Raw genomic sequence first — 23613 nt, 5'->3', positions numbered from 1 at the left:
CTTCCCTACCTAGGAACATTTGGCATAAACCAGGGTAACTTTACCTACAGTGCTCTATAATAAAGTGAATGTTAGGCCTGTGTCTTATTTTCTTATCAAATGCCTCGTACGCGTTCAAGTACGTATTAAAACGCCGGGTCAAAGACGCCATTATTTTGTCTATTGTGTTTGTGTGCACCGGATCACATTTTTGACGTCATTCAAAAATCTCCCAGACATCCTTGCGGCATACGAAGGGAATATTTTTCGTCGCTGATAAAGTGCCTACAGTGTCTGAGTAGAAATTTATTTGGTCGAAGAAGACATGTAATTCAAGACAAAAGCACTTATTCTACTCTCCTTGCTATAGGAAAGTTATAAAGGTCGTTTCCTTGGGATTTTCAACGAATTTAAGGACTGCATTGGTCGTGACTTTGAAGAATTCTTGACACTGGTTACCCAGTATGGGTGACGGTGTTGCTGCAAGACATAAAGCGATACCAGAGGACAAGGTGAGACTTTTTGAATTTTCAGCTCTCTCCCTGTCTTGATTATAGTTTAATGCTACTTATATCTACCCTAAGATGTTTTTCTAGGAATACAACTAACGTAATTTACTTCGGAAGAACAGAACTGGCTGTTTTTTCGTTCTGAATGCAAGCTGTTTTTAGTGATCACAGCCTTGACTGATAACTCGGAAGAACTGTTTACTTCGCGAAGATCGGTGGAATTAGACAATCAAATCACATTCTAGATACGAAATCAAAACAGTTTCGGACATAAAATGATATCTTGGTGACACAACTTTGTCTCTAACCTCACAAAGTTGTTTTAGCCAGCCCACTCTTTCAAAATATTATACTCACGTGTGAGGAGTTAGCAAACGTTTCTATGTGCTAGGAAGTATGTAGCGATTAGACGCAAGTGGTGGGGATAAAAGGTCGCTTCCTTGATAATACGTTAACGAGAAACTCGGTAATTCGATGAACTTTAAACTAAATTTCAGAAGGGGTATTCTTTCATTGGGAATAATAAATCAAAATCCCGCTGTTTGTCAAATAAGATAGCCAGATATTCGACAGTTCTATTTGCTTTGGTTTCGTCTGTTCGGCTGGGTCAAGAAATAGCTTGTGAGAACTTGATTTCGTAGCACAAGTCTTAGCCTTGTTTTTGAAAGTAAAGTTTTGTCGATGTTGTTGATTTCAAATTCTCAACTACAGTGAAAGGTTTTGATATATGTCAACAAAAGTTCTAGTTTCTGGTAGATGCGCGTTACAGCATTTTTGACAGCGTTCGAATCTAAATTAGACGGTTTGGTGGATAAACGTCACATTAATTAAAATTGACGCCATTTCTCATGATGACGGTGGAAAATATTAGATCGACGACTGCATAACTTCCAGTTCTGAAAGGGAATTAACTTTATCTTGATTTTGCAATGTCTTGCCGTGGTTCCGCAAACAAAAACAGCGATTAGTCGTTTCATCCCCAGTTTATAGACATGTAAAAGGAAATGTTATACGGAATTCGACTGACTTGTTGAATCATAAAGACGGTGTTTCAACGTTGTTGACAAAGAAAATTTATCCGTAATAAAGAAAATTGAATCATTCCCATGTTTACTTTTGGTATTTGTCTCCACAGTAGTTCACAATTGGTGGTTATCTTCTAGAATTTTTTCACAGTTCTGTTACCTAGCAAGTTTTGTTGTACAGGTGCTAAAATAGGCACAAATTAAACAGAAAGGAAAGCTCACACGTCTGATCCCAAATTGAATTGTTTGTCTGAGTTGCTACACAGTCAAAAAAATTGTTTCAGAATCCTGAAAGGAATAATGTTATTAAATCTACCCATTGTTGTGATAGTACCAAGTGCCCATTGGCTAATGAGCCATATTTTATTGATTTCTTGATCTCAGATAATGTTCAAGTTTATTTATGGTCAATAATAATTATTGTCTTCAAAGATCCATGTTTATCTTCAGGTTTAAACAGATTTGAACATTTGTAGCTGATTTAAATTCATTTCCTGTAAAATGAAGAGATTTTTCACAACTTTGATTAATGGGGTTTTGTCAGGGATGATACATCTCACAACTTTTAGCCTCATAAAGTGTTATTTGCAGATTTCATTTGATTCAATTTATACACAGCAAATAATTAACAATTATCCTGCGAAATCGCGCGGAATATCGCTTGATACTTAGCCGACGAGGCCGTAGGCCGAGTTGGCTAAAATCAGACGATATTCCGCAAGATTGAGCAGGATAATTGTTTTATTATTCAACAAATTGTCAACGAAACACATTTTGCACATAGAAAAACTGTAACTAGTCAGCGCTTTACAAGATTTCGGACCAATCTTCGCAACCTACGAATATCGCAGGATATCTGTTATGTACGGATGACAGATATCGTTAACATTTTGACCATATATGGGCAGCGCGCGCATCTGTTGAATAATAAGTCTGGATATATCGTAAAGGCCATGTTACACAAGGCATTTTTCCTGCAACTTGCAACGCAACAATGATGACTGTGAAACATTGCAAGTTGTAGCAAGGGTGTGACATTTGTCACCAATTTTTTGTTTGCAACTTACAATGCAGCCATTAAAAATTATATTCTTATCAACTTCCAGCAGCGAAAGATAAAGTCTAATCGGCTAATTCGAACAAAATTGCATTGCGAGTTGCATTAGACATGTTACACGCAGCAACTTGTCTCACAACATTTTGAAAAGTAGGGGAAAGTTCCAGCAACTTGCAACCCAACATTTTATTGCATTGCAGGTTGCGGAAATGGGGTGTTACATGTAAATGTGCTATTTTTTTGTAACTTGCAACGTTGTGTTGCAAGTTGCAGGAAAAATTGCGTCATGTAACATGGCCTTATTAACATACAGTGGAATCCCAAATTTTCAAACCTTCTAGGGAAATGGTAATACCGTAATGATTCGATTTAGCGCCCTCCTTCCAATAAGCGCCCCCTTTTGAATAAGCGCCCCCCTTCGAATGTGTTTTTGTAAATAAGCGCCCCTATTCCAATAAGTGCCCCCATTCTAATTAGCGCCCTCATCTATTGTGGATAACTACCCCTACTGAAGTCATTGATGCCAACTAGATAAACTCCTGACCGTTCACCGTACAGTTCATGTATATATTTACTGCTAAAATGAACAATTATTTTCGAAGTAACTGAACTTTTAACAATTTCTAACTGTTACCAGGGCGCGACAAAAGTGCTGTCCGATAGCCCGGGGCTAGTAGAATTATCCGTCGGGCTAGCGTATTCTGGTCACGGGTTGCCCGACGGGCAAGCAACACACGGGCAAGAAACGTTTTTTTTATGACAACCTTCAGAAATAAATGTGCATCAGACAAATTAGACTAGAGAGAAAAATTTGGGGCTCAAAAATGTGACTCACTGCATCCTTGGAGACAAAAACTCCTGGTTTTATAGTCGCCAAACTTGAACGTGGCGACTATATTTCTCTCTGTTAAGATGAGTAACGGCCATTTTCTGAGGAATTGTGTCTTTTCAGAAAATTATATTGGAAGATCTTTGCTTCTAAAGCATTCACAATAAGAAAAGAAGTCATAGTTCTCCAATCCATGGTATTGCTTTGCCATAAAGTACTCCATCACTTCGTAAAACTTGCAAATGGCTGACTGTTTTTGAAAACGCCCCAAAATGCATTGCAGGCATTGGTACGTCATGTATGCATATGAATTATGTCTCTTGAAATGTGTCCTTCAGGATCCTTCATATTTGCAACGTTAGTTGCCACAAAATCGTTATGTGTTTGTTTTAATTCTTGTGGTAAGATTATTTTCTTTTTCTTTTTGAATATTTATGTATTTATTGTCTCCAAAGGAAAAACAATTTTAAATTTGCATAAAATTAATTATGCAAATTACCTTCGGGCTAGCTCCTCAGAGCTTCGGGCTAGTAAGATAAAATAACAGCTTGCCCGAAGGGCAAGCTGCCGTTTTTATTTTTGTCTCACCCTGGTTACAGTTTCTGTTATTGTTAGATACATTTGGTTGTTTCTCAAAAAATTAAATAAGCGCCCTGTCCTGAATAAGCCCCCCGTCTCGAATAAGCGCCCTCCCTTGAGGTGCCAAAAGTAAATAAGTGCCCGAGCGCTAAGTCGAATCATTACAGTACATCAGGGCTTAAAGTACAGTGTTTGTCTGAGGGAAGGGAAATGGCTTAAATTGATTTGAGTAATTGGGAGGTTTGAAAAATCAAGGCTTCAAAAAATCGGCATTCCAATGTAGCGCATTAATAAGCACACAAAGAAATCAAGTCAGTCATCTTCTTATTAGATTACAGGCAAATTTTATGATATATACCGGTATGTTATAGTATGACAATTTATTGTGGTTGTGATCAACTTTTAGCCTGTACTGTCAATACAAACCAATCTTGTCACAGTTAATTTTAAAATATATTATATCCTAAGCAATACAAGCTTGGTAATAATAATATTGTTGAAACACTATTAAGTGTTAACAGAATACTTTAGAACTGACACATGACTGAATTTGCAGGGCTTGACACTAACATTTAAACTCACTGGTTTACTGGCTAGTGGCATGTCAGATTTTACCAGCCAAAAGTAATTTTTCACTAGTCAGGTATATTAATTTCTATCAAGAACAGTTGACTTTTCCGAGTTTTTCTCTAGCCAAATGGCTAGAAGGAATGCTAAACCTGGTAGCCAAAACCTAAATTTTAGTAGCCTTTGGCTAGTTGGCTACCATTAGTCTCAAGCCCTGATTTGAAAGTGATGAACGAGTGTGGGCATGCAATAAGTAGCTAGTGCCATCATATATATTGCACATTTTTAAGTTCAGGATTCTAGTCATATCTTTTACATATTTCTTGTGGGTGTCTTATTGTTTACACCCTTGTAATTAGTGTAACATTACTGTGACAATTTAGTATAAAATTATGTAGTTCCCTCTAACAATTAACTCCCTGATAGAGTCTGTAGTTACCGGATGAAGCCAGTCTGAGGAAAATAAAATCAGTCAACAAGATTTACTGCTGTACTGTGCCGCTCACTAGTTTTTTGTTAAAATTGACAAGAGTTTTGGAGAAGAATTCAAATTGGCAGGCTACATGTAGTTATAGTGCAGGGGACTGTAAATATTATTACTGAAATAAATAAATAACTGTCACAGTGAATTACTATGTGAGTAAAAATGAAGTTTCAAGCAATGTTGCTTGGTTCTTTTTGTCTTTCAGATATGTCTACGATTAATTCTAGTTTCTGGCAAGACTCATGAATTTTTATTTTCACCAAGCGACACAGCATATTATATAACACGGCATGTTTATGAAAACTGGCCTGAAGGTTTGTACCTAACTCTTTCTAATTTATAGTCATAAAAATTGATACTCAAAGGATACTACCCCAGTCAATATTTTGTCAAATAGGCGGAAAAAATTAAAAAATATGATCACAATGGACTGTTGATATAAAACCTGTTTATCTGTCAGATGTTTGTTGAAGCCAGTCATTGTGTAGTCTCCTTTATATCCATTGTTCGGGTCAGCATCAGGGTTCTTAACTTAAAAGGCGGCCACATGTGGATTTCTACCTTCTGTCAACACAAAAGCGGCCGCCTGTTCCAGCTTGAAAATACAAGGCTTATGTACATATAATTTTTTTTGTCACCAGCATGTAAAGAAAGTCATATCTGATAGCCCGGGGCTATTGGATGTTATCTATCACTTGCCTGATGAGCAAGTAGCATTTTGGATGTTTTTTTTTTGTTGTTGACAGATTATTGCTGTTTTCAGTGATATGCAGACTCTGAAACTCAAAATCCAACTGACGATAATCATTGTATTTTGTGCTGCCGTCACTCATATTTATGGTGACAGCCAACGAACCATGAAAAACAGAAACAAACAAAATTGATCGAAATCTTCCAATCACAACCGACGGACCTGACCTTTTGACCCAGTTAGAGTGAACTTCTGTTTCCCAAGAGGTCTATTAAGATGATTGACGGCAGCAAAAAGTGTAAACCGTTGGTTTAGTTTTGAATTTCAGAGTTTGCATATCACTATGGCCACTGAAAAAGGCCTTCAGGCTAGCACACATTGACTCCAAAGTTGTGACCAACACTGTATTTTATTTATGGGAAGCGGTGTCAAAAACTGAGCGTTGGACAAAAACTGAGGCAAAGCATGGAGTAAAACTGTAATTTATTGTGTTTATCACAACAATGAGGACAAGATTTCCTGTTGTGGTTTAAAAATTTAGGTTATGGTGTGTTTTGTCTTTTTCAGATTGGAGGGATGAAGCTGTCAGTTCCCATAACATATTAAAACTTATCTACCATGGTCGGTTTTTACATGGGAATGTATCTTTAGGAGGTTGGTATACTAAATAATTTGAGAATACATGTACAGTAGAATCTTAATTTCTGCAACCTCTAAGGAGAACAAAAATTGGATCAAGAAATTGGGGAGTTTGAGAAAGCATTGACTCTGAAAAGCCGCATGGGGACCAACCAATAAAGCAGTTCTTATACTTTTTTTAGCTAGCAAATAATGAATACCGGTATATACTGATGTGATTTCACTGATTACATCAAGTCTGAGCAAAAAATATTTTAAATAAATGAGTATTTAAAAAAATATATGGCTTATGTAAGTCTTAGAATTTTGTATACTAAAAACATGCACAAACTTTGCAGGAGTTAAAAAAATAAGTTAAAACAAACAAGGTTAATCAATAAATGAATATAAAGTGTAATATTATCAATGAATAATATACTATTGGTAACAAAAGTGTTTCGTGTGTTGCAGCTCTTAATTTGGAGACTGGTAAACGAAGTGTAATGCATCTCGTGGCAAGAGAAAACTTACCAGAACCAGCATCACAAGGTAATAAAGAGATCAATAACTATCAAACACAGTGCATGACTGGTAATACTTGGTTTTTAGCTGGTGACATATTCACCGTCACTCTTTCAACATTTACAAGTAGCCTGCTCTCAGTTACACCCCTGTTACCCACCTCTAGTGAACCTCTTGCCTACATTAAGCCTCTCTAGGTGGACCTTCAATAGACCCCACGCCACTGCAGGGCCTAAATAGGGCTATAGAGTTCTTGTATGCAAAGTCAGATACATACTAGTTATGCAACGCTTTCGAGTGGTATAATATGGAATATCCCACGATTCACTTGTATTTTCTCGGTATACACACGAGCCTTTAGGCGAGTGTGTATGCCAAGAAAATACAAGTGACAAGTGGGATATTCCATAGTATACCACGAGAAAGTGTTGTGTAACTATTTTATACCATGCCATAGAAAATACGCTTACTAAATTTCGTAAAGAATACAGTCGCAGCGCACTATGGGAAGGTTGGGTTGAATACCGTCGAATATACAACGGCTTTCCTGTATTCTGATTGGCTGTATTTTCTATGGCATGGTATAAATGTTTTTATGTACTTTGTTGAGGTACTGTGTACCTACTGTATTTGCATTTGTAACCTGATGTTAACTCAACTTACACATTTTCAACAGGTCAAAGAAATCGTGAGAAAACCAGTGAACAGAGTTGCTGCTGCAGTATTGTTTGACTTAATGTTGAACTTTTAAGATGTTATACAGTATATAGAGATTATCTGCTCTAAACGGTCACTTCGATCTTCTTACAATTTACGTTTATACAATTTAATTATTGAAATGTTTTTAGTTAATTAATAATTAATAAACACCCTGTGTGTATATGCATGTAAGTAACTTTATGCCCATTACAAAGCTTAGTGTCAATACAATCTTGTACCTAGCCTGTTCCAGGCATTCCGTTAGCTGGGGAGCAGTGCAAATTCTGAACGAATGGTGGATGGAAAAATTGGCGCCGTTTTTCGCCCTCCCCCCCAACTAACAGAACACCTGGAACAGGCTTTATTGTACCTAGAGTCTTGATCTCCTTGATCAGTGGTCAGAAAATGAGTGACCCTGGAAAGTACCAATTGGAAGTCCAAAAAATCAGAAGTCCAGTTGAATTGTGTATGCCAAGCTATCAAAAGCGTGGGTCAATAACATCTGGTGTTTTACTTCAAGCCATTGTTATTGTTTTGGAAACCAAAACCCCCTTCAACAGAACTCTGAGTCACTGAATGTTGTAAAACTTGAGCAGAAAGAAGCAAGGGTTCAAGGTACAAGATTGATAACCATTACTTAGAAGCAGAGTAAAATGTAAGATATCAATAATGTTGTTAAAAATGCTATTTTCCCTTTTTTTTAAATAATTTATGATATAAGTAGTCCTTTTGTAACCATGATTTTGTGGTCAACATTTTTATTTTGAATTCATGATCATGTCTACACAATGTGTTTTCCTGTCTGCAAAATAAACTACCATTGTTTTTCACTAGTCATTAATTCTACATGTATGCATTCACAGTGACTTATAGAACCTATTTTTTTTTGGCTTTTAAATTATATTTTAAAAAAAAAAAAAAAAAAACCCAAAAAAAAAAAAAAAAAAAAAAAAAAAAAAAAAAAAAAAAAAAAAAAAAAACAAAAAAAAACCAAATACAATTTTCAAAATCCTAAATTAAGTGAATTTGATCCTAGTCAATGTTCTAATAGTATTACGGATTATCAAAAATACTTTACAAATAAGAAATTACCATATATGTCTTACACTTATGCATCAAACACTGCGTCACTCGTGGAGTACAAATGACCTGCAAAGCAAGTAATATAGATCCCATGATATTTGTACTCCCCCCAGCCCTCCTGACTGCATGGAAGATTGAAAAACAGTGGGAAGTCTAGATTTTAGAAAAGAAAACACTGCATAATAAAGTTCTTATTGGACATTTTAATGTGAAGTAATCCCTGTACATTTTTACTTATCATTGGCATTTTGAATCGTAAAAATATACAGCGATACAAGACTCGAAAATGTCTAATAACATATTTTATACCATGCCATAGAAAATACAGCCAATCAGAATACAGGAAAGCCGTTGTATATTCGACGGTATTCAACCTAACCTTCCCATAGTGCGCTGCGACTGTATTCTCGACGAAATTTAGTAAGCGTATTTTCTATGACATGGTATAAAATAGTTACACAACACTTTCTCGTGGTATACTATGGAATATCCCACTTGTCACTTGTATTTTCTTGGCATACACACTCGCCTAAAGGCTCGTGTGTATACTGAGAAAATACAAGTGACTCGTCGGATATTCCATAGTATACCACTCGAAAGCCTTGCATAACTAGTATATGTTTATTTTGGTTTTGTGGAATAGGGCCTTTACAGCATTATTTGCCTTTAATGATTCATATTTTTCTTTCTGCTGTGTGCAGTTGTGTTTCTGGTGGAAAGGATGCAAATTGATTATCTTTAAAAAAATGTTAGTTACAATTTTTTTTCATTTTGTGAAAAACTGCAATCACTACTATTTTTATAGTGTTTAAATTTTCTCCTATCTGTAAAACTGATATTCAGTAAGGTTTCTTTGAGATTGTTTTGATTTTACACACAATATACAACCAATCTGTCATGCATCGCATGTCTTAGATGGGGAAGGATTAGCCACATTTATAAATCATGCTGTAACGAACAGCCACTTTATTAAAGGAGAACTGTCAGCTTGCATTCACTGATATCTGTGACAAAGACAAGAATTTGTGTTTTTATGGATTAAATATACCCGGTATTACAAAAACTCATTACAAACTCCATGTAGCACAAATAAGAATTTGCACAATTCCAAGAGGAATCTAAACCACATGTGACAAATATGTTACCGATTTATGGTAATCCATTCTCTGTCCTTTACTTTGTTAGTCAACCCCACTTCCATTAAGTTATTGGAATCTTATAGTGATTTAGTTATGTTCTAGTCTATTATTCTACTATTCTGTTATTGTTGGGTGCAATCTGATCCAGGTATGGTTTATGGTAACTTTAAATCATGCCTGTGACACTGTGCCTTTTAGTAATATTTCAATGTAAGAATTTTTTATCCAAAAATATCATTGATCTTATTTGATCCATTAACTGTAGAACTGTAAATATCATGATATTGGATGCTGTTGATTTAAGTAAAAAGCACTAAATTATTTGTCTAGGCCTGCAGACTATGAGCATTTCCATTGTTCCTGGCATATCGCCAAACAAGAAGCAAAAAAAGAGCATGATTTTAAGCCATGCAAAATTGGTTAAACTTACATGTAACTTCCAGTGCAAAAGGTTGTCTATAATTAATTTAGTGCTTTTCACAAAATGTAAATTTAATGTTTTAGCCTAGAGTTGTAAGAATAATATCAGACATTCCAACCCTCCTGATCTAATGTCTTGCCTCCTATTCTCCCGATTTTTATCAAATTTTCCTGATTTATCATGAAATTCTGAAAACAAGGGAAAAATTGGCAAATTATCTTCATTTTTTTGGCAATCTGAGTAAAGAAAAGCCCAAAGATATCTGCGATAAGAATAACTCAGAAATGTTGTCAAAGTGCAGGAAATGGCACTTGAGAGAACCTAAATTGGCAAATGTTCTGGGAGAGCATGCCCCAGGACCCCCAAGAGGCTGGCAATTTTGGCACTTGTGTATAAGTCTTGGGTGCTATAAACTACTCCCTATTTTCCTTAAAAAGGGGTTGGAATCTCTTAGATAAATATAATGTATAACTGTGGAGTTTTTTAAAAAAAAAAGATTGATAACTTTATTTTGTCTTGCTGTTAATTCACTCCATGTAAATACATTGCTAAATAAACAGTCTTGGTGTGTACACGCAAGAACTTTTCTTTACATCACAATTAAAGTGTAATATTCGTAAAACAAATGTCATGTTTCATCATAGTGATCTGTTTTATCATACATTCAAAAGGTGGATAACTCGATCCACTGAGCAAATTGTCATCCAGTAGACAAGTAGACAAACTATGCTATCCCCTGTATGGTGAATTGTGTGGTTCCAGAAAATGACCATACTTCCCCACAGAAGAGATTGGATATCCCTATGGGTGAGAGGGGTCTCAAAGGCCAAAAACGTTAAGGAAATGATTGTATGAAAATTAATTGGAATTTCCAAAAGGGTGGGGTGGGGGTCCTTAGGAAAAATCCCTTCCATGGGGGAGGTATGGATAATTTATGGAACTACACCTTATCTAGTGCATAGTGATATTCTCTCTTTGCAGCAAGTGGTGGCAGGTGTTTACAATACTCAATAACTAATGCTCAAAACTGGAAAGCTCCGGTCTATAGCCCTTGCTCCAAGAAATAATATACCAACCAGCTTTTTCTGGGTCAAACGCCATGTATCCTGAGTGTGCCTAATGATTCCGAAGATGATCCGACAAATCCGGAGTTCTCCGAAGTGGTCGGGTTTTCCGAGACTTCTGGACATATCCCGGTCCCAGTGCGTGGATGCGTTCTTGGGCAAGACACTACTCATTTCCAATGCTTTCTCTCTTCCAGCCCAGCGATGTCGTGAAAGTATGGCGATTTACTCATTTTGCATAATTTTCATTTCTCGCATTGGTTTGAGGTTATAACCTTGGAAAGTGTGACGTTAGTAGTCCCATCACGAGGGGGAGTGAGAAATTACTTCGTAAGCGTCACTTAATGCTACAGATAAAGGGATAAGCTCCCAGTCTGAACTCAGCCCAAGGCGTGAGCGTCCGCAGGTATAGGCTTTACCTCACCTTTAAAAACCATGTCATTCCAGTGGCTTGTAAGATCACAGTTTTTATCTTGCTTTCCGGAAGTAACAATCAAGCTAACCTCCTACACTGTTACTCTGGTCTAGTTACTTCATCTTTCCTCTTCCGACAAGGAAGAGGAAAGATGAACTGAAAGATCATCATGGTGAACTGAAAGATCATCTGCCCAGGAAGCTAGAATCAAGCATGGATGCAACATTTTGGCATCAGCAGGGGAAATGTAAATCTGCTTGTATTATTAAAGCCGAGATGGCCATTAATCGGTTTCCATTTCAAAATTGGCTGGGCATGGAATGGAATTTTGCACAGAAGTACAGTCGAACCCCTATTAAGCAGACACCCTGGGGGAAACGGTTAGTGCCTGCTTAATAGAGGTTTATCACAAATAGATCGTTTTCACGTGAGGTCTGTCCAAGGCCATGTTGGTGGACCAGAACAATAGACTTTCTCTCCATTGGGAACAAGACTATTTTTACGCAAATTCTGCAAAAAAACATTTTGTATTGTTTGGTCCATTACAGTCAAAATAGTCAGGGCGTGCCGCCTTATAATTATTCCAGAATAGTTTTGATTAACGGCGAACAGATTGCATTATTCGTTTCAAACATTCAAATTTAATTTAAATATTGTAAATCATCCAACCGTAAACACATGAACATGTGAACCTGTCAAAAATTAACAAATTTGATTGGTTAATTTTTGACCCCAGAGCCACTTGTTCCTTGTGCCCCAGGCTCAGCTGGGTAACAGGAACAAGTGGCTCTGCTCTCTAACTCTGATTCCCATATTCAGTTTCCATGATATCTGGAAGTCACGAGAGAAGAGATTCATATAAACAGGAACAAATGAACAACATTTACTTCTTGTATTTTTACAATCCACATGCAACTTAATGACAATAATTCAGCATTTCTTAGTTACTTTTAATTACTGCTTATGTCAACTAATATTATTAGAACATCAACCTAGAGAATTAGATAGTTATACACTAGTTAGTTCAATCTAAGACAATCTTTTTTAATATAATTATATATAATAAACTACATTTATTTTAAATTATTATATATTATATTCACAGCTCATTGATCAAGGAGAACTCACAAAAAATATGTCAGACCAATCAATTTAAAACTTTCTTGTTCTCCTGAAAACAAAGTCTAGCATAAACAGAGAAAGTTCATTTGAAGCACAATTATCAAACTATGAGTTAATTCATGAACTTGGGTTCATGTGGCATCGAATGGTGCCAATGCTAGTTATTACTTGCTCAGTAATTTGTCGAAATACAACTAACACTGGGACCATTTCGATTTCTGTTCTTGACATGATTAAAAAAAAAAAAAAAAAAAAAAAAAAAAAAAAAAAACAAACCCCTAATAAATACTAAACAGTAAAAAAAATCAATATTTGAAAACTGTAATTTGTTATTCATATATTATATTAATGGCTTGTTATTAATAAAGGACACTAGTAATTGGTGACTTAATAAATAGTGCAACTAATATAAGAAAAGGTATGAACTGTAGTTTAAAAATTACCGGAAAGATATTATTTATTGTCAGTATCTCATTGTAAGCTTAATAGACCTTACGCATGATAACGTCATATGCTCAAAATTCACCACCAAGCCTTGTTTACTAAATTATCTCTAACCCTCAGCCACCTTTACTGAAATTCAGGCTAACCTTCATGCAGTTTTCACCTGGTATTCTTATCATCTTTGCTGCTTTGGGAATTCGTTCATGATAACATTTACATGTCTGCACTTCAGAAGTGAGGCTTGGTGGGTGAAACTAGCCAGTCTGACCTAAACACGCATAAGACTTTGACTTTTGGCCATAAGCCCTAAGTGGGCAAAGGGCCGGGTTGAAGGGTGGTAAGGGGCCCTGGTGGAGTGCACTGGGGCCACCAGGTGCACTTCGCAAATGCCAGGAAATGCCCACCGTGTCATAGGCTCTGCCACCAAGTCGGCTGTCGCATGTCCTCGTCATAACCCTGGTAATGCAGTTGTACTGCAGCTGAGCGACAACGGCAAAAGGCGGGTATCCGGCGCCTTTCAAATAACGGGATATTGTGGCTAAGGGAAGGACACCCTGACAGAAAACCCTGGTCCTCCAGGTTGGGGGTTGGGCATGGGGCCAATCCCCCCATCCCGTAAAAATTATTGATTACGGAAACCGGAAATTCTAATAAGCAAACACGCATAAGGGCTACCGTAAAATTCTGGTTATAAGCCCTGGGCTTATACAACTTCGTAAGGTGTTTTGGGTGGGCTTATAAGTGGAGGGGCTTTTATCCGGGAGGGCTTATAAATGGAATGGAAAAAACGTTTCGAAACGAGCCACGGGAGTGTTGATCGAATAAGTCTTTAAGTAAAAAACACATAATAATGCAACATTTAGCCCTGTTCAGTATTGTCATCCGGTAGAGGGGGGCTTATATGCAGAGGGGCTTATAATCGGATGTATTTTTTGTTTCCAGGTAGATGGGCCTATAACCGTGGGGTGGGGGGCTTATAACCGGAATTTTACAGTATTTCTTTTCCTCCAAGGGAAACAACTTTTGGTTCCAGTTATCAGGAGGTTTCAACAAATCTAGCATTTGAGAAAATCGGGATTCCAATGTAATTCGTAATTACCAATAGTAAGAATTTTTTACACCAGTACAAGCCATACTGATGTGAGTTATAACTTCTTTACAAAAAGTCATGTATGAGGTGTGGATCATGAAAAGGTCAAATTGTACCCACAAGGGACAAGTCTGAGAAGAATGATGGATGTCCCGTTGTGTGATAATTTTTTGTTTTAAAAAGAAAGTCATGAGTGTGACTTCTCACACATCCCAGGGGTATATTGAAAAAATAAAATAAAATAATTGTCTTCTAGTATGAGCTATTCATGCCATATATCCACGCAACAGCAAGAAACAAGCCAATCATAGGGTGTTCATGTCCCCATAACATACATACATAACCCCTTTACCCATTTCACCCATGTCTCTGTGTGGCATCCCCAGGAATTTCCCCTCGCCACGGCACCGGCCTCTCCCCACGTTGCGTCTGCCAGCATATCCCTTTAAATGAACTTGCGTTTAAGTGCGGAATCAGCAATGTGATAGACCTAGAGTGAAGCAGGCAATGTATGTGCGTTTGATCTTGTACCAGAATTAATTATAGTACAATCATGGAATGACATTACCAGCAGTGGTACAAGAAATCAAACGTAACACACACATGCCTAAGTTAAACAAAAATTTAAAAAAAATTAATTGTCAACTATTATTCGCAGCAACCTGAGGTTTCTCTCTTCTGAACTTTGGATAAATTCACTCCCTCGGTAGCACTGAAATCACTTTTTGCTTTGCTCTGTTCCAATTCATTCAGCCTTTTCACTGCTGCATTGAAGGCAACATCAACATTCGTGGCATCCTTTGCGCTTGTTTCGTAGTAAGGTATCCCACCCATGTCCTTGCAAAAGCGATGTACTTCTTCTTGCGATACAACCCTCTCGTTAACGTCAATTTTATTTCCCAAAAGGATAAAAGGAAAGTTGTCCTTCTCGCGAACGTCGGCATAATACAAGAATTCCTTTCGCCACATTGCCAAGTTCTTGAAGCTTTGAACATCGTCCACGGCATAGACTAGCAAACACAAGTCCGATCCCCGATAAAATGGTGTTCTTAAGCTTTTAAATCTTTCCTGACCAGCTGTATCCCAGATCTGTAAGGTATACGATTGTCCTTCGACAGAAACGTCCTTGTTTAGGAACTCCACACCGATGGTGTGAAACGACTGACTGTCGAACTTCCCACTTACAAAGCGGTTCATCAACGATGACTTCCCCACACCGCCATCGCCAAGTAAAACAACTTTTAAAAACGTTGACTTGCTGGACATCTTGATCCTTCCTACACAACAATCGATGGATAATATAAATCGATCATAAAGATATAAGATCTTGAACCAAATACACCAACTTGACCAACTGCGTTTCACGGTCACCTTTGCTTCCGTGCGTCACGTGATAGAGCGGATATGAATTTGCTCCCTCCCCCCCCCCCTTGGGGCCGTACTCAGGTTAGTGATGGCATGGGTAGGTGCACGTATAAAGTAAATTTAACCGGAGGGGTGGGTTCGTTAGCACGTTTATCTTAAATTCTCCGGCATTTTTCTTCAGGGGAGGGGAGGATACCGTGTTCAAAGAATTTTTTTAGGCTACATGTAAAATTTATGAAAATTATACAAGATAAACCGTTTTTTAGTAAAAATGTACAATGTTTTGTTTTGTTTCCTTGGAAGTCTTCAGGAAACTTGGTTTCTCTTTGGAAAAGTTTGAAAAATGATCAAAAACGTTTGTACAACCTTCGAACAACAGAGAATCTTTGGAAATCTTTGGTCTAGAAACTGCTCAGAAAACAAATAATTGCTAGAAGACCTAGAACAGAAAAAAAGTCGCCCCAAATACAAAAACCTGCCGAGTATTTCTGGGTCAGTCTTAGCCCCCCACATTACAAAACGCTCTGCCACCTCTGAATAAACAGTGGCGGATCCAGACCTTCAGCTAAGGGGGGGGGGGGGTCCGCTTGACTATGAATATTGAATTCTGTGAAGAAAATTCCGGCACTTCAAAGAAAATGCGCTATTTCCGAAAAAATAAGGGGGGACCTGGGCCCGCGGCACTTCCAAGTGGATCCGCCACTGATAAATACTGCTAGGTTCAAGAGAGAGCAAATTTTTGTAGGGAATTGGGAAATTATAAATATATACTGGGTCTACCTCCTCCACAAGCTTTCAAGATATCAATTTTTTGACGAGTCAATGACATATTTGTTGCATGTCAGCACTGCTTCCTAGAATTCTTGTTATGAACTTACTGCTATTATTTTGCCACTGCACAAAAACGCCACCAGCTAAACAGAATAAGTTTTCATCCTCCATTCATGGTTACCTCCTTGCCTCTTTTTTTTTCCTTTGAGTTGCTCTGGTCATCTGGGCCAGGCTCAATTTCCGCCCTTACATTTTACTCCAACAAAGGACTAAGGCTTGAAATTTCAGCAAAATTTGCAATTTTATTTATCTGCCTGTAGTCAAAGATGATCAACTCCGAGTATCAATTCCCTCCCACTCTCTCAATATAATTTTTTCAATTTATACACTACTTTATCAAACATGAATTTGTAAAGCAACTACAAATTGAAATATGTTCAACACAAAATGAAGGTTTTTTTTTAAAAATTTACTTTTAAAAATAACCACAAAATAAGTTATCTAAAACTAATTATAATTAATGAGCACAACTGATTATGCTATGTATGCTTCTTTTAATTAATAATTTATTTCACAAACCTGAGTTTATATATTAACTTCATGTAGGATAATAATTATAATTTATTCTTGGACCCTGATGGGTACACTTGAACACTTCAAGACAAATTATTAATAAAAAAAAAATAAAGCTGAAATAAATTTCTAAATAGTTGCCTACCACAGTGATTATCACCAATAATTAATTAAAATTTGGCAGCATAAGCAAAATGTATACAATTTATTGTTTCTTTTTAGTAATGAAAAGAACTGTCCAAAATTTAAAAACTAAACCAATCTTAACTGCAATGGAAATTTTAATATGGTTGATAATTCATTTAATAAAATAATTGTACTAAATCTTTTTATATTTATTTGTGTGACTGGTATTGCATTAGCTAGTGTTCACTGGTGACATTCAGCTGAAAGCCAATCACATGACTGCTCATATAGATTATGCTTACAAAGCATTTTTCATCATTGCACTTGATGCACTGTTGTATTGTATCCAGAGATGTAAATCATGTGATAGCGAAGGACTTTGCACATTCCATCCACTCAGAAGTTGTACCAGTTCACCCGGTGAGACAAATCTTTCCTTTTTATTTGCTTGAATTACTGTATTCTTTGTTAGAACAATAGCATAAACAAAACCATCTTCTGTGGTGAATCTCTGCTCTAAATAAAATGCAGTTTCGTCCCAAGCCAACACTCTGGTTTTAAGAATTACTTTTTGAAAGAGTTCCAGTGATCTGCGATAACGCACAGTTGAGGCAGCTATTGTCACACCACAGTTACTCTTTCTTAAGACGCGCATCATTCCACTTGTGATCCAAAAGTTAATTCTCCCAAAGTCACATTCACGGAGGTACCTGTAGTGAAAATGAAAAGATTTAGTTGTTTCATTAAGGTAATCAAGACAAGGCAGCAAGGAAAATCAGATAGTTTTCAGCTACCAAGAACTAGAATGTGGGCAACATTAAAGGGACTGTGTCACGGCTTAGTTAATTTTATGTTATCAAATTTTGCCAAATATTCACTATGAAACTAAATGTTTACAAAGAAATTAATTCTGTGATTCTAAATGACAAAGCCACAGCTTCATGGCAGCCAAATGAGTCCCCCGGGCGTTATAATTCAAAGTTACAAGCAGACAACATTAACTTTGAAAACTGTTCCTGCCGGACCATATTTCAAAAACCCATATCGCAATCCGTTTCAATCTTTGACACTTTTGCCCATCGGTACCTTCTTTTGCATTTAGTGTGTTATTTTAATGTTCCTTCACTGTTTTAAGGGGTCATTTTATTTATTTAAACAAATTTGATGGTCATTTCCTATGCCTAAGTTTCTATCCCTTTAAAGAAGAGAAAATAAGGTCAGCAAAAACAAATAATTATAATATTTTGGAAGAGATCAAATAATTGAACTTGTGCCATAAACATAAAATTCTAATTAAATTATGTCCACAACAAAACTTTATTATTTATTTTGGTTAGGATTTGCAAATTTCCTACATTATTCTCTGCTTTCTATCCGCTTTCTTTTTAATTCAGTTTTAACTCAAGTTACTCCTTTCAAGACATACCCCCATGACATATTATTTATTCATAAGTGACAACTTCAACAACCACAAATTGAAAGCAGTTCTCTAGGATTTCACCTTTGTAATCAGCTAATTGTAATGACCATAACTCACCTAGCGTTATTCATGTGAAGGTTAAGATCCATGTCTGACGGAAGAACGATGAAGGTGGTTTCAGAAACATCCAGGAAATCGTGGTTTGATCCTCTCCTGAAAACAACCTTCTTTAGAACAATCCATGTTACGCGTAAACTCCAGTTCACGTCAAAAAACATATAAAGAAGCGGGACTACAAGAGCGTAAACACCTAATAGTCTCCTTAGCAGCACTGCTGTCACAACTATGGCTAGAAAAACCAAAATTAGATTCTTTGACCGTCCCATGGCTATCTACACCGTTCCAAAAACCTTCCAAAATTGTTCAGGTTCTGATTTTCTGCAAGGCGTTGCTTTTTTGGCAAAGGAGGACTGGGGACGAACCACAGGGTGCCCGCAGGGACCACAGGATCAAAGGGACGACACAGGAATACCAATATCCTGTGAGGAAGAGCCACACGTAGAAGCGTTACGTTGACACTATAATAAAGTTGATGAATGATGAAATTATTTGATGAAATTGAAAAGCTTCATATGTATTTGCTTTTTAATTAGGTCAGTCTATAGTGTGTGAGGGGTGTCCGAATGGTATTAAAAATTGAGACTTTGTGAGATAGCAAAACTGATATCTTTTCTGAGTCCAAGACTTCCTTATTCTTGCCAAAAAAGTTTTGAGGTGACAAGACTCATGAAATATGGCTATAGTTCTGCATGACATGCATTTTTTGAAGGACCTGATTCACCACCCATTGTGTGTTTTATTTGTGGTTGTTTGTTAATTTCTTGTGTTTTGAAAAGCGGGATTGTGTCTTCTTTTTTCTCAAGTCTTGACTATCATTCCATTGATGGACTCATAGACTTTTTGGCTTCCATTGATGGATTTTTTTCTATAAAATTCATTGCTTTCAGTTCTAAAGTAAAGCACAGGAAAAAGTAGGAAAGGAAAGTAGGAGGATTGAGGGAATTTGAGGAGTGAAAACAGAGTAGAGTGCTGCACAGGCTTGTGAAAATAAAATTCAATAACAAGAAGCTTGTGCTGAACACAATACAGTTTAAAGTGTATCAAATGCTTTTTATTTTTATTTATTTCTTCTTTATTTTTTAGTTGCCATTGCTATAATTAACTGCGCTGCGCAGTTCTTGCTCTGCAAGCGGTTTTTTTTTTTTTCTCAGTGACCAGACTGATGCCTCGCTCGGCCGGGCTCGGGTCACGCAAGGTTTAAAAGCTAGAAAAAACTTACCAATGGGAAATTTTCAAATGCTTTGGTCTTAATAAGCATGTTTAGCAAAAATATCCGATTTTGAAGCGTTTTACTCAAAGAAATTTCTAAATTTTCATGCGTCAAAAGAAAAAATATATTTCAGCGGGCCAGAATCTGTGAATAAATACCATTACGTTGGTGTAAAAGAATGTGCTGACATGACAAGTTTCACTTTCGATCGGCTAGACCTCGAGTCACGTAATTTTTCAAAGCTATTATCATCTTCCTTTCAAATCTTTGCGAGGCCATTAATCTTTCCTTACAAAATTCAGTGTGAAGTATTTTGAAAAGTTTGAATCGAAGAAAATACTAAAATTTCACGCTTTAAACAAATACGCTTTAGCGGGCAAGAATTTACATTTATTAACATTACGTTTGTGTCCTGGAATGTGCTAGCGTTAGCAAATTTTTACTTTCACAAGGCACTGATCGGCAAGAATCACGCAATGCTCTAAAAGGTTTAAATCTGCCACAAACGGAAACTAAACAAATCCTCTGGTCTAAACTTAGCATGTTAAGTGTGAAATGTTTGACTTTTTAGCGTTATTTTTTTTGGAGCTGTGTCATCTAGAGGATTTCTGAAATCTGATGGAAAACCACTGAGACAAACCCTGACTTGCAAGCGTTACGTCATTGCTAAATTAATTCCCCGGGGAATTTCCATTCAGCAAAACACAGGTCTAGTGTTTTTCTCAAATTTGATTTAATTATTTGTTCCAATATTCCATTTTCGGAGCTGGTTATTCAATCTTTCAACGGTAATTCAAGACAACACTGGATGCTGATTTAAAATATTTTTTTGTTTCACGGATCAGGATCGTGGGAATTAAATTTGGCCAGCATTAGCATATAAGAAAAATATTTAATTTCGGATGGAACTAGTCAACCATGAAATGTCACGCAAGGTGTTTCCCTACCATCTTGTTTGTCAGTCGCAACATTGTTCGACGCAGGTAAAGGGGATAAGGGGGGCGGCGCATTTTTTGTTCCCCCCACATGGCTCCCCTAAAGTGCTAAAGAGACCAGCGCAGTTGTAAGCTCTAAGAGCTCTTGTTATTACAAAAATAGTTATGAAACTATTTACACCTGCTTGTCTCAACTCTCAACATTTCCCTCAACTTTATCTCACATTCTTGAGAAAACAAAACTACCGGTATCTATTTCCCCCCAGGAACAAGTCCAAGAGAAAACAGTCTGTCATTCCTTCTCAACGGTAAATATGACTACCACAGCCTGAAAAACTAACTGCAGCTTTGTTGTGGCTCTTATCAGCTTCTACGAAACAATCCAGGGGGGATTCTCATATGAGAGGGACAGGGATGCTTGTAATCTTTCGTAGGGTGTAAATTATGGTGTTTGGTCTCACTTAGGGTGTTTAGGGAAGCCAAAACGGCCATGTAAAGGGGCTCAAAAAAAGATTGAGGCAAGTCCCTAGATTGGCATCCTTTACAAGTTCAATCCAATTTTACAGAAATTTACAGAAATTCCCCCTCCCCACCCAGGGAAACAATATATTTTTACGCCGAAATTAGTTAAAACCGCAGTGAACTTTCACTACTCTTTAACTTGATGAGCAGGTAGCTTTTCTGCAACCTTTGTCATTATGTCTGAGCAAGTCAGACTACATTTCTCCAACTTTAAATACACTAAGTACTCTCAAACTCAGTAAGGACTTATTCTTTTTCAAGCCAATCTCTCTTGCAGCACATAATTTATCTTGTCAACCCTTCAATTCTCTCTTGGCGATATTTCTATCTTTTGACTTTTCCATCAATATGTTAGTCTGCTGATATCTATCAATCATCGGCAGCTGACATGTCAAAATCACCATTTTGTTTAGCTTCTTTGTGTTCCTCAACTGCTGTCTGTTCAAAGTAAAAGTACAACAGAACATTTCAACAAAATGCTATTGGTGTTGTGAGATTGCAAACATACATGCCAGATTGACTTTTACACACATGAATACCCAACCTCAAATGTAGCCAGCATGTGTTCACACATTGCAGTGAGTTCTGATAAACCTCTTCTCAACACATCTACAGCGGGAGTACCTAGAAAAATCAAATCTAATGATAAGCATAAGAAGCTAATTGCAATATTATCATTAAAACATTGTTCCTTTCAAGTATCCCCAAAACTTTAAACTTACTGGTCAGTATTTTTAAATATGGCAAAAAAATATTTGCTTATTCAAAGAAGAGATTCACAGAATGATTCAAATTTAAGCAAAAATATTTGCAGATCGCTGGATTTGGCAAAAAATGTAGTGGATTGGTAGATACAACAACCTCTATAATTCTGACCCTCACTCCCCCCTCCCCCCAAACTCCCACTTAAAGCAGAAGGGAATTTTGATGATAGAAGCTTTTAAAAGACTACTCGCTTACAGCTCAAACTTACCATTTGTTTGGATCCGAAGATTGATTTTGTTTTCTGATGGATGTGGAATGCTGTAACCACAGAATACGACATCAGGACTTCAACAAAAGGAAAAGGTATGTTAACATTAATGTTCTGAATAGATTAAGACATAGCAGCACTCATTTGTTTAGTCAAGATTCACCTTGTTTGAAAGAAAACAAGTATGTTGAAAAAATTTACAGTAATGTTAGTCCGCCAATATTGAATCTTCTTTGTAAATAAAGGTAAGCATAAATTTAAAAGCTATCATGGTGCAGTGCCCACCTCTGATAGGCACACCGCTATCCCCAACCCCTTATTCTCCCAATACACACACCAGCAAACAAATTCCTACATGGACTTGGTGATATTCCCCTTAGCCTACACAGACATAAGTTGGGTGCCACCCTGCCCCCTATCTCCACCCCTAAGATGAGGTGGTAAGTCAAAATCCCTCTCCCCCCCTTGCCGAAGAAAACAAGATCAAATTACCGACAGGACGCCCACCTTAGAAATAACCCAAATATTCTTTACTCCCCTCCCTCCCGGAGAATAGCCACCTTTCTTCCAAACCCAGTCATAAACATGTAAAAGATCTCTACAGAAAATCTCGTTTACGGGGGTTGCTGCGTGGAGTGCAGTGGGGTGGGGGAGCCCGGGGGAAGGCGGTGGATATGTACAAAATGAATGGCCCATTCCCGCAGTGTGCAGCATTCATCGCATCGAACACAGAGAGCAACTTCACCTTTTCCCCCACCCCTTCCCAACCAAATGACGTGATAAAAACTTGCCCTACTTTTGGCAAGATTTCTGCACAGCCCCCTACATTAATTATGCATACAATATCTGACTGATTCGTTCTTTTCATGATTGCTGTTTATGTATAGTGATAGTATGAAATAGTTGCATACATAATTAATGTAGGGGGCTGTGCGGAAATCTTTCCCTACTTTTTCATGATGATATATCTCAGCGAGTTTCCAAGAGTGTGATCCTCTTCGTGCAAAACAAACGTCGCACATGTTTCGTCATCTTCGCTACCTGTGGGCATCTTAAATGAAAGACAGGCGAAAAAAATTAACGAAAACAACCCAAAAATTACTAACATTCAATTTTTTTTGGCATTTAATTCAATTAACATTGCCACGTACCACTTCCAACCGACGAACTTTCGCAGTCTCTCCTTCCTCGCGGGCCGCCATATTGGATTTATCGACACGATCAAATGGGACAGCGGTCAATCCTCGTTCCCAGGGCCCTT

At 37.2% G+C, this 23613-nt stretch overlaps 4 protein-coding genes across 4 annotated transcripts; 1 reads left to right on the top strand and 3 right to left on the bottom strand.

Moving 5' to 3' along the window:
- The first annotated feature begins 236 nt into the window (after positions 1–236).
- LOC144653922 (ubiquitin-like protein 3) lies at positions 237–8396 on the top strand. Its single transcript, XM_078514065.1, has 5 exons — positions 237–491; positions 5235–5343; positions 6288–6374; positions 6810–6887; positions 7537–8396. The coding sequence occupies exons 1-5, from the start codon at positions 444–446 to the stop codon at positions 7590–7592; spliced, it is 378 nt and encodes a 125-aa protein (XP_078370191.1). The 5' UTR covers positions 237–443; the 3' UTR covers positions 7593–8396.
- Positions 8397–13100: 4704 nt separating this feature from the next.
- On the bottom strand, positions 13101–15713 carry LOC144654907 (ras-related protein Rab-9A-like). Its single transcript, XM_078515145.1, has one exon. It carries the CDS (start codon positions 15601–15603, stop codon positions 14986–14988), a length of 618 nt encoding a protein of 205 aa, XP_078371271.1. The 5' UTR covers positions 15604–15713; the 3' UTR covers positions 13101–14985.
- Positions 15714–16975: 1262 nt separating this feature from the next.
- On the bottom strand, positions 16976–19596 carry LOC144653958 (protein THEM6-like). Its single transcript, XM_078514090.1, has 2 exons — positions 18710–19596; positions 16976–17882 (listed from the first exon to the last, which is right to left on the bottom strand). Exons 1-2 carry the CDS (start codon positions 18976–18978, stop codon positions 17471–17473), a joined length of 681 nt encoding a protein of 226 aa, XP_078370216.1. The 5' UTR covers positions 18979–19596; the 3' UTR covers positions 16976–17470.
- Positions 19597–20979: 1383 nt separating this feature from the next.
- LOC144653923 (DNA-directed RNA polymerases I and III subunit RPAC2-like) lies at positions 20980–23584 on the bottom strand. The gene is made up of 5 exons (XM_078514066.1): positions 23504–23584; positions 23303–23403; positions 22353–22429; positions 21924–22003; positions 20980–21817 (listed from the first exon to the last, which is right to left on the bottom strand). The coding sequence occupies exons 1-5, from the start codon at positions 23552–23554 to the stop codon at positions 21749–21751; spliced, it is 378 nt and encodes a 125-aa protein (XP_078370192.1). The 5' UTR covers positions 23555–23584; the 3' UTR covers positions 20980–21748.
- Positions 23585–23613: the final 29 nt, after the last annotated feature.

The sequence above is a fragment of the Oculina patagonica genome, chromosome 5, assembly GCF_052425735.1.
Source record: "Oculina patagonica isolate OP01 chromosome 5, crgOcupat, whole genome shotgun sequence".
Taxonomy (NCBI): domain Eukaryota; kingdom Metazoa; phylum Cnidaria; class Anthozoa; order Scleractinia; family Oculinidae; genus Oculina; species Oculina patagonica.
Note: the sequence above shows the minus strand (reverse complement) of the source record. Positions and strands in the feature narration are given on the sequence as shown.

Coding starts and splice junctions, on each gene's coding strand:
- LOC144653923 (XM_078514066.1), bottom strand. CDS start 23,554: ATGGCGGCCCGCGAGGAAGGAGAGACTGCGAAAGTTCGTCGGTTGGAA. Junction 22,430..23,302: donor AGATATATCATCATGAAAAA/GTAGGGAAAGAT, acceptor CTTTTGTTGAAG/TCCTGATGTCGTATTCTGTG. Junction 21,818..21,923: donor ACATGCTGGCTACATTTGAG/GTTGGGTATTCA, acceptor TACTTTGAACAG/ACAGCAGTTGAGGAACACAA.
- LOC144654907 (XM_078515145.1), bottom strand. CDS start 15,603: ATGTCCAGCAAGTCAACGTTTTTAAAAGTTGTTTTACTTGGCGATGGC.
- LOC144653922 (XM_078514065.1), top strand. CDS start 444: ATGGGTGACGGTGTTGCTGCAAGACATAAAGCGATACCAGAGGACAAG. Junction 5,344..6,287: donor TTATGAAAACTGGCCTGAAG/GTTTGTACCTAA, acceptor TGTCTTTTTCAG/ATTGGAGGGATGAAGCTGTC. Junction 6,888..7,536: donor ACCAGAACCAGCATCACAAG/GTAATAAAGAGA, acceptor CATTTTCAACAG/GTCAAAGAAATCGTGAGAAA.
- LOC144653958 (XM_078514090.1), bottom strand. CDS start 18,978: ATGGGACGGTCAAAGAATCTAATTTTGGTTTTTCTAGCCATAGTTGTG. Junction 17,883..18,709: donor CTTCACATGAATAACGCTAG/GTGAGTTATGGT, acceptor TTTTCACTACAG/GTACCTCCGTGAATGTGACT.